This window comes from Lycium barbarum, chromosome 8 (genome assembly GCF_019175385.1).
Source record: "Lycium barbarum isolate Lr01 chromosome 8, ASM1917538v2, whole genome shotgun sequence".
Classification (NCBI taxonomy): Eukaryota; Viridiplantae; Streptophyta; class Magnoliopsida; order Solanales; family Solanaceae; genus Lycium; species Lycium barbarum.
The window spans coordinates 1278777-1289604 of record NC_083344.1 but is presented as its reverse complement, the minus strand read 5'-3'; the positions used below and the strand labels follow the sequence as shown (position 1 = coordinate 1289604).

The 10828-nt window shown below is 38.0% G+C and overlaps 1 protein-coding gene and 1 long non-coding RNA gene across 2 annotated transcripts; both read right to left on the bottom strand.

The window, feature by feature from the left end:
• Nucleotides 1-4125: 4125 nt before the first annotated feature.
• Nucleotides 4126-4684, bottom strand: LOC132604914 (monothiol glutaredoxin-S2-like). Its single transcript, XM_060318270.1, has one exon. The coding sequence runs from the start codon at nucleotides 4461-4463 to the stop codon at nucleotides 4152-4154; it is 312 nt and encodes a 103-aa protein (XP_060174253.1). The 5' UTR covers nucleotides 4464-4684; the 3' UTR covers nucleotides 4126-4151.
• Nucleotides 4685-5545: 861 nt separating this feature from the next.
• On the bottom strand, nucleotides 5546-8027 carry LOC132604913 (uncharacterized). The gene is made up of 3 exons (XR_009568929.1): nucleotides 7780-8027; nucleotides 6825-6890; nucleotides 5546-5909 (listed from the first exon to the last, which is right to left on the bottom strand). It is a non-coding gene; the product is annotated as an uncharacterized LOC132604913 (long non-coding RNA).
• Nucleotides 8028-10828: the final 2801 nt, after the last annotated feature.

Sequence of the window (10828 nt, the reverse complement as noted above, 5' to 3'; positions counted from 1 at the left end):
CTATGCTTAATTAAGAAATGCATGACTGACTCAAAATTCGAAGGGTTGTTTAAAATATGTTTGAATTTATATTTTTTGCATATTAATGAGAAGTAGATATTGCGGATACTACAAATAACTTTTCAATAAAAAAGAAGAAAAAAATGGAATTTTGTGGAAACTAATCGTTGATTTTCTTTAAATTAACTACCCATTATTAAAACTAAACCTACTAATTCATCTAAAATTCATCTAAATTAAGAAAATAACAAAATAAAGAGTTAGTCATACAATACAAATTAAATGCACAAAATAAATAGAGGAATAGATAATTTAAATGGGCTCAGCCCATTCCTAAAAAAAAACTGCTGCAATCGGGTATGGGCTCAGCCCATTTTAAAGCTACCAAGATCGGTTTCTGATGTTGGGCCTCGGCCCAGAATTCATTTTTTGCTGCGGGTAGGGGCTGGACAGAGAGAAGAGTCTTGTTGGGATTTTATCTCAACGCCAAATGCGGAGAGGGACGAGTCTCTTGGACTCATATGCGAGGTTCATGCGAAAAAAGAATGAAAGAAAAATTAGTATACGATCAATAAATTAAACACAAAATATAAATTCAAACAACTCCTTAAATTGTATATATATTGCGTATACTTAAGTATAATCCATGCCTACAAGGATTAACCACCACACACATACAAACATCTAAAACGAGTGATACATGTAAAAGAGAAAGAGTCTTTCCCAAATTGTAACCTAAGGATGTATTTTAGAACTAACAGGCCCAAGCTAAAATCAAAACTCACAACATATACGAAGGGAAGCCCAAAGAAAAAAACCACAACAAGGACCAAGCCTAAAACCAATTCTTCAGGATATACAAACTGTCCAATTTGAATCTAAGCAAGTGATATACCTCACATGTATACCTTAATATACAAATTCCTGTATACCAAAGGTATATAAAAACTATATACCTCAAGTATATTTAGGTATATCTCCTATATATTCAAACACCAATCAATAATCAGACTCAAGCAGTATACAACTTCCTAATTTTGCTTGACATGATATAACATTATCTTGAGATATACATAGGAATTCCATAAAGATGATACAATATTAAAAAAAACAAAAAAAAAAACTAACCAGATGCTGCCCTAAAAATCTGGATATAATCATGACATATACATAGATGCTGAGAAACAGAAGAGAACAAAACACCAAGGAGAAGGGGGAAGAGAGGCAATATGCCATAAATGGAACGAAGCAAAGCAAACAAATTTCGGAGAGGGCCTGATCAAATGCCAGTAATCATACACAGGACCAATCTTTAAATCTCTTATAACTAACTAATTATGCACACACTGAGTGATCCTTTTCTTATAATCACAAGAAACAAACTGAGCAAGCATGACTATAACTGATATTTTAAAACTAAGCATAACAATGTTCCCAGAGGATATATATCCAATAAAGGCCATATGATACTTCAAAAGCCAACATTATATGTATAAGTGAGCAGGAAAGGTTCAATTTTAGCTGAGAATACATATTTGGTATCTCCAGTTAACATCTTGCCCTGATTTAACTAACAAAGAACCTTAACATGTTTACAGAAATCACCCAAACATACTGTCTCTATGCAATCCAACAGACTGAATTTCCAAAACATTTTTTAGATCCTATTCAGAGTATGCGAACCTTGTTTCAGACAAACAATGAGCTTATGCTAACAACAGAACCATATAGCAATATTTCACATGCCAAACAAAGCCTCCGAGGGACCATGCTAAACTAAAAAATGGAAAAATAATTGACAATAAAATCATGAAGATGTAGTTTGGCACATAATAAGTCAGACAGAAATCATACTCTCATGCTAATCTCATATGACACGCTTAATGACACTTTCGACTATGCAAATGGTGTATGATTTAAACTTAAATAGAAGATGCACAAAATGACCAGGTGAGTTACGATCCTCAAACATGCATTACAAATTATTTAAGCATACATTACTAGTTATTTGGGTTCAAGATCTGGTTTTTTTGCAAGGCAATTTTTGGGGTTTTAAAAAACCTCTCCTTAAAGAAGATTCATCGCCAACCATTTATAGGGTTTCGACTCTTGTGAGTTGAAGAAAAAGGAGAGAGGAGCGGGGGGACAACGTGAAGTGAGGGACAACAGGGAACATGGAGAGAACGGCTGTGGTGGGGGGGGGGGGTGAGATGGCGATGAAAGAGGGAGAGGTGTGCGGCTAGGGTTCGGGGATAAAGGGGGAAGGGAGGCGGAGAGAAAAGAAGATGAAGGAAAAACAGATTGGGCCGGACCCGATCCTTTTTGGACTGGGTCCATTTTTTGGACTGGGTATTAAAGAATGGGCTAATAAATTAAAACATGAACTTGGTCTAAAAATTTGGGTCGAAAATATAGGCTGGTCAAAAATATTTATGAGTTGATTGGACTTCGATTTGGAATCCGATAAATCAAAAATACGGACTGAGTGCAAGAAATAGTTTGGCTTCTAAATTTGAATAAAAGACCCATTTTAATTAGTAATATACTGAGTATGACAAAATATTATCTAATACAAAAATGTGTAATTATTAGGACTCGGGTAATAAAATTATATGATGCTACAATAGCCGTGCAATATCATTTTAACAATAAATAAACGCTTTCATTTAATTGTGCGAAATAAAAATGCGATACCTATGCAGAAATTGGCAAAAAATGCTGAAACGTAAAAAATTGTAATAATACTAATAATAAAAATGAAAGTAACGAATAGCGGTGATAATAATGCTAATAATAATTAGTAGTAATAATAATGGTAATGATAATAATAATAATAATAATAATAATAATAATAATAAATCAATAATAATAAATTAATAATAATAATAACGATGATAATAATAAATTAATAATAATAATAATGATAATGATAATGATTAATAATGATAATAACAGTAGTGGTGACGGCAGTAAAGACAATGACAGGATAATGAAATGCCGGTATTAATAAAAGCTAATAATTACAGTAAACAAAAAATATAAACGTATTTTTAATTTTTCAAAGAAAATATTAGGAGCGTAAAGAGGTATTTCGGAGGGGAGGCGGGACAAAATTGGGTGTCAACAATAGGCTGCTCTACACATTGCCTCAAATCGAATATACCATGAACGAACGAAATCTATTGAAATTGACTATCGCTTTGTCCAGTTAAAAGATTTAAGAAAACATGATCTTTACTGGCTAAAGGGGAGCCTTGTCGTAACTGGTGAAGTTGCTTCCATGTGACTAGGAGGTCACGGGTTCGAGCCGTGGATACAGCCTCTTACGTAATGCAAGGTAAGGCTGCCTACAAGAGACCCTTGTGGTTCCCGGACCTCACACATAGCGGGAGCTGAGTACACCGGGCTGCCCTTTTCTTTATGATCTTTACTGGCTATGTGAAGACTCGAGAACAATTGGGTGATATATTCATGAAGGCTTAAAATGGAACTCGGGGGGAATTTCCTTGTAATAAGTTTGGCATGATAAATAGCTATACTTCCAACTTGAGGGGAAGTGTTACAAAATGCACATAAACACATCTTCATATAGTATGCATAGCACATTAATCATAAGTAAAGATATTTTGTTTCCTTTGATAGATTTACTCGTATATCTACAAATAACTTTCACTTTTGGAATAATACAATATGGATAATATTGCTCGATTGAGCCTGTATTTTACAAGCTTGTTAGATAAAAGTTGCTTAATGACTACATTAAGAGCACTTTTATGTAACAAAACAAAGTAATCATTGAGTTTTTTAGATAAACGTTGCTCAATGACTACATTAAGCAGTAATGGTCATTTTATTGGATATACATGTCAAGACTATCTCCATGACTGCCCTTAGGCTTTAGTCTAGTTGTAAGAACGCAATGGATGATGTGTGTGAGACGAACATCACGGATTTGGGTCTTGCTGCAAGCAAAAGCCTGGTGCTTAAGAGAAGGGAAAAGAGGCTGGCCATTATCCACCGGTTCTGAACCATGCATGCGCCATTGGCCCTCAGATTCTTTGCTTATTTATTTATTTATTTATTTATTTTTAAAAAAGACTCTCTATGACTGTAGTTTTGCAGAATATAAGGGTCACTTATGTCAGAGAAAACTATAACCAAATGGCTTTAGCTTTCTTTAGCATTGGGACAAGCTTTCCCTTGAGATGTAGACTCATAATCTCATTGGCACCACCAACTAACTCTTGTCCTATGAACACTGCTGGAGTACTTGTCTTTTGCTCTGAATATGCCATCAATGCCCTCTCCAATTGTTGCCCATTCGGAATTTCATCCAATTCATACACTGTTGGCGTAGCACCAAAACTACTAATTAGATTCTTTATTGAGTGGCACATGCCACAATTGCTCCTACTGAAGATCACCACTGGCTTCTCAGCTGCCATCTTGTTTATAGACTCCATCTTGTAGACTTTGGAATAGAGCTATGAGCTTTAAATACCGTCAAACCTTTTTATAACGGTGTTGTTCGTTCGGATATTTTTTGGCTGCTATAGAGAAATGTTGTTACAGAGAATGTCAAGAACGTAGAGGAGGTTGGGCGGGAAGTTGATCAAAACTACTATGGATTGTATGTGAACAGTAGTTGGAGTCGGTGGCACATATAATATAATATAACATGAGAAATCGGTTCCCAAAAAATGTTATAATTGTTACAGAGGACGGTTGTTATATAGATATCTGATTGTACTTTGGATAATGCTTGATTGAAAAGAGTTTGTTATTATAATTTTGTTGAAGATGAAGGGTATGATTGAAATGAAATTTTGTTGATCAGGTGAGTTGAGTTGTTGAGGTGAGGAACTTGTTCCCAGCTTTATATACACAATAGCTTAGGAAAACAAGGAGAGGGGGTGGGGGAGTGTGGGGGAAGGGGGGGGGGGGGTTGAAAGGAAAGATTTTTTTGAAATATCTTTGCAAAATATTCCTGAATTAGCTTTCACTAAAAGTGAATTACTAGTTGCAACAATAGTAAGTAAATGTGCTAATACTGTTTGTTTAGGTAGCCATTTGAGGTTATTGAAAAGACTCAATGGCCTTTGAATTGTCCCAAAACATGGTATCCTTGTTAAGAAAAAGGTGTGGGCGGTTTCTCTATGACTGCATATTCAGATATGTCATTGAACTATCTGAAATGACTCATTCATGCTACTCGTTAATAGTTGAGTCTATTTATTCCATCGTCGCGATCAAAATGATTCATCCATGCCATTTACCATTAACAACTCAAATGACTTTGTCACGACCCAGCCCCGTGGGCCGCGACTGGCGCCCTACTTGGGCACCCAAACGGACATACAAACCAAATCATCATAGCAAAACTTAACACGGATTTCATATTCATCATTTTTAAACAGAGTCGAGAACGAATATTATATTGCGCGATTGCGTGTACAAAATATCATATCAGAATCAGAAGAGGCGGCGGAATATACATCGCCGAACGTATGCACATATATCAAAAAGCCGGCAAGGCTGTCAAATGTGTCAAAAGCCGACAAGGCTATCAAATGGCACAACGGCCCAAAACACATATACAAATGCACGCCGGCAAGGCTGCTATAAACATATACAAATTGCGCGCCGACGAGGCTGCCATAAAGAATGTAATCATACAAACACATCTGAACAGAAGTAGGCACACACACCCACAAATACGTCTACAGACCTCTAAACAGACCGATCAAAACATATGGCGGGATAGGGCCCCGCCGTACCCCTGAACAAATATGTACATACTCAGCGAACAAATATATATACCAACATATATGCTCTGAAATGAGAAGAGCACTCCAACCAGCAGAAGGGGATGTCCTAAACTGGTGAATCACCAAACTGTGCGTCTGTACCTGCGGGCATGAAACGCAGCCCCCGAAGAACGGGGGTCAGTACGAAATGTGTACTGAGTATGCAAAGCAGAATATACAGAAATCAAACCTGAGACATAAACGCAACAGAAGTGCCGAACATAAGTGCAAATCCAATCATATCAAAATGTTTAGTTTCAAACATGTAAGTCATGCATAGGGTACAAAAGAATATGGTCGCCCGCCCGTCAATGGCGCCATAACACAGCATAACACCAGAAAGTTTCGAATCTCCGTATCCCCGTCACATATCACATCACCGCATAACGCCAAATATAAGTGGAACCCGACCCTCTTTTGTGAGTAGCTCGGTAAACCATAAACACAGCATAACTCCGGAGTATAACAAAGTGCGCACGACAACAGAACCGGCCCGGAACTCGGCGAAAGGAATAACAGAATGCACGAATAGAGTCGTGAGTAGTCATATGCACAAATCATTATCATAAATTCAAACATAAGTAAAATGATCATATTTAATAAAATCGAAATAATAGTCTTAACAAATTCTTTCAAAGGTTTCCAAATTTCATAAAGGAAGGTCGCGGGACCCACGGGTGGTTATTTACCCGACTCGGGCTCGCCTATGGAAAACATACCTATCATATGTCATATAAACTTCTACAAAATATTTGGAGTAATCCGAGCATATTTGTACAAGATATGACATTCCAAAAATTTCGAACTTCTTTAAAGGGAACCCTTTTTATGCAAAATTCGGAAAATGATTATTTCAAAGACATAAGGGTTCATAGTTCATCAAATCATACATAAGAGTGCCAAGGAACATATACGGATCATAACATGCTCGGATTTCGGATTTGGAATTTCCTTAAGGCTCTAATTTAGCCTATGTAAACTAAAGCATGCCAAAAGAAAGAAGGTTGCTTCACATACCTCGTATGCACTCCAAGATGGCCAATCTAAAGAAATTTCCAATCTACGCCTCGGGCTCCCCAAGGTCTACAAATACGCCAATGAATACCAAACATTAGCTAAGGGCACTTAAGCCATTCATTCCAACTAATCATTAAATTCTACAGAAAATTCGGCAGCATTTCTCGCTCAAAATCAACAACAACAACCACAATAACCAACCTAGCAACATCAATAATAAATTCGGAAGGCAAAATAACATTAATAGCTCTCTTTTTCATCATTCGACAAATTTCCAATTATTCAACTCAATGGCTTACTTTCAAGCCACAATATCATTCGTACATTCGATTATTCACCCAAATCCATACTAACAACATTCAAGAACATTCTAAACAATTCACATAATTATTTTTTCCAACAATCAAATAATTTTTTTTTCTCCATGTGGCCGAAAACAGTCCCCTTAGCCGAGAGCAACCCCCTATTTTCTTTCCTCATTTTCAAGTCATGTTTTGTATCACGATCCACAATATATCGATGTCATTCTCATAAAATATACAAATTACATCAACGCACAATAAGCCTCAAAACAGCCCCAACCATCTCAACATCATTCTTGAGTCACTTAAACACTTATTTCCAACTAGAATTCGTAGCGACGACAACTAAAATACTAAGCGATAGTAATGCGATCTTCGACACATTTTAAGACTCACATTCGTCCACACTACACATATACATATAGACGGTTCTAATTTATTTCTTCGCTCTACGACAATCAAACATGCTACAAGGAATTTAATTCATCAATTTTGTCACAACACCTATTTACATAACCACACTCATACACACGGCTAGAACACCCATCACACAACCCACTTCCAACATGCTATATTTCATGATTTCCATCCATATTAACATACCACATTGTGCACAAAACATTCACAACTCATAAAACAAGAGAAATTCTTACCTTTCTTCTTTACTCCACCATTAGGCTAGGGTTTGAAATCCACAAATTTGATGGCTTGTTCGCTCCAACGACACTTCCACGTTACTTAGGGACCTCTAATTAGTGGGTTTGTACCAAAGAATTAATTTTGGAGAAGCAAAATTTGGACTTGATTTTTTTCCATGTCCAAGCCGTGAGCCTCCATGGCTTGTTGCTCTCTTTTTTTTTTTTTTTTTCTAAGTGATAAAGTGATGAGAAGATGACTTGAAGTCATCTTTTAAGTCCCTTAAAATATCTCCTTATTGCCTTTGGCCCACACAATGTGTTGGACCAATTAAAATTGGCCACACAATGTGTGGGACCCTTTTGTGGACCACACGGCTACAAGGCCATTTTTGGGCAAGATTTTTTTTTTTTAATTCCAATTTTATGAATTGTGGTCCCAATTTTTCCTAAGCGTTCAATGCCATCAATTTCATATATAACTTATGTCTCAAAATAAAATCAAAGGTCGAAAGTCCCGACTTCAAATCCTGAAATAGTCTTGGCCTTGAATTATCATAGTTAATCCGGGTTGTCCCAATGTATAAAAGATACGGGACGTAACAGACTTGTTTTAAAATACTAGGAAAAACAAAAATATTGTACTAGTTTTGACACATGACCTCCAATTAAATGATTCATATCATTTACCGGTCCCACCAAATTAAAACCCGCATCTCAATTAAATTAACCCGACCATTCCTTTTTAACCCATTTTCGTGCTCTCAAAGCTTCCATTTTTCTCTTCTCCAAATCCATATTGGTTTGCACTTACAACCTCATTATTCTTTAATATATTTTGTGTAAATGGGAAAAATTCACCCGGTGTTATCTTTGGTAGGTTCAAACTTGTTATTTTCATATTTTTGGTGATGATGTTGCTCCTAAAGTTGTGACCTGTGGTCAAGGAAGTAGGTGCGAATTTTGGAGTTCATGGTTCAATTTCTAATCGACAAAAAATAAAAGGCGATTTATTTCTATTGTCTAAGTATTAGAGGGCAGAATCAACTGGTATAACTGTGCCGATGAATATAACAAGTATCAATAAGGTCATGGACACTGCTGTTATAAAACAAAATGTTGATGATGTTATGATATATAGACCAACGTGGAAGCATCAAGTGAGATGGAGAAAGATGTCTGATGTTATCCAATACAAGATATTGCTGTCCACTTCAACCCAACGTTTTGCAAACCTTATGCGTATCAAATAATTACATCAAACTAATAGATAAATTACGTGTTCAAACATATATTTATCATTTAATTACAATTAATTAATATATAATTTTTAACTTTATTAAATCACTCATATAATTAAAAAAAAATTGGGTTCCATTTAGTGTCCGGTATCCGCATTCGAGCTCGACTATATACGGATTCCCACTGCGTAGGGCCCCATTCGGGCGAAAGCGCTCCCTACCAAAAAAATTTCATACCCAGGGCTCAAATCCGAGACATCTGGTTAAGGGAGGAGCAGCCCCATCAGTTGCACCACATCCTTTGGTGGTACTCATAATAAATTGATTTAGCTTGATAGGGTATTTGTAAGTATTTATCATAACCCTGTTAGTCAAAATTGTCTTTCATGAATAAATTGGTCATGGCGGGTCCATGATCACTCCATTTATGAGTGATAGACTATCTAATAGTCAACGTAAATATTGTAAATATTAGGATAATCTTTTCATATATTAGGCATGATTTTTTCCTTATGTATAGTAAAGTAGGTCCTATAATTTAATCTAGTATTATGTTGATAGTGAGCTACCTACTTTGTATATAAGGACTTTCATACATCAATACAAATCACGGTCCTAAACCCTAGCCGTCCACCTCCCTCTCTCCTAACCCTAGCCGTAGCCCCCTCCCCCCCCCCCCCCCCCCCCCCCCTTTCTTCCTCCCTCTTTTCTCTTCAATGGATGACAACAAAAATTTCCATTCTGCTGTAACTGTCACGAATGTGAAATCTTTAATGCCAATCACTCTAGACATGGAAACCGGCCATTATCACGAATGGGCGACACTATTCAAAGTTCTATCCCGTGTCCACTCCGTACTTGAGCACATCATACCACCAACTGACACCACTGAACTCACCGCGTACAACGCAACGAAGGCGGCTAATCTTCCGCTCTGGAAACGGCTAGATGCGGTGGTCCTTCAATGGATATACACAACCGTATCCCATGATAATCTTACCTCTATTCTCATGGCGGATGACGTTGCAGAGAAGGCTTGGAATCGAGTTGCTCAGCTTTTCCAAGATAACAAGCACTCAAGGGCAGCGTACCTTGAAATTGAATTCACCATCACAAAAATGGCCGACTTCGGCTCGGTTATGGCTATTATAATAGGCTGAAGTCACTCGCGGATCAGCTTGCCAACGTGGGGTCGCCGGTGTCCGACCAACTTATGGTCTTGCGCCTCCTTGCAAGTTTACCGATGACATATGCATACTTTGTCACCACCATCCAGCAGAAGGATGTGCTTCCCTCTTTCTCTGAAGTGTGCTCCAGACTCAAGCTCGAAGACGCCGCAGCCAAGGAACGTGCCCGTGATTCTAGTCCCGCGGCTCTACTTTTTTATAATGATACTCCCTCCCCGCCACCTGGCGGCACCAATAATTCAACTAACCATCGTGATAATAATCGTGCCAGGAATTCCAATAGGAACAAGGGAAAGGGTAACAACAACAACAACAACCGCGGAAAATCCGACCGTGGCGGCGGACAGACCAGCCACAGCCAGTGGCCGACGAGACAGCCACCGGCAGGAGGCTATTATTGGCCTGCCTGGCCGCCACAGCAGTGGCCACTGCCCCCTGCCCGTATCCGACAAGGCCGTGGCAGCAGCGTCCTACAACACCACGGCCCGACAGCGGCATTCTCGGTGCGGGTCCACGACCTCAGCAGGCCTATTCCATGCATGGTCCATCCTATTCTGGGTACACTCCAACAGACGTGGAGGCAGCCATGCACACTCTGTCCATGCATCAACCGGATGATAATTTGTATATAAGGACTTT

Excerpts from the sequence above, each read along its gene's own strand:
- LOC132604914 (XM_060318270.1), bottom strand. The coding sequence starts at position 4,463 with ATGGAGTCTATAAACAAGATGGCAGCTGAGAAGCCAGTGGTGATCTTC.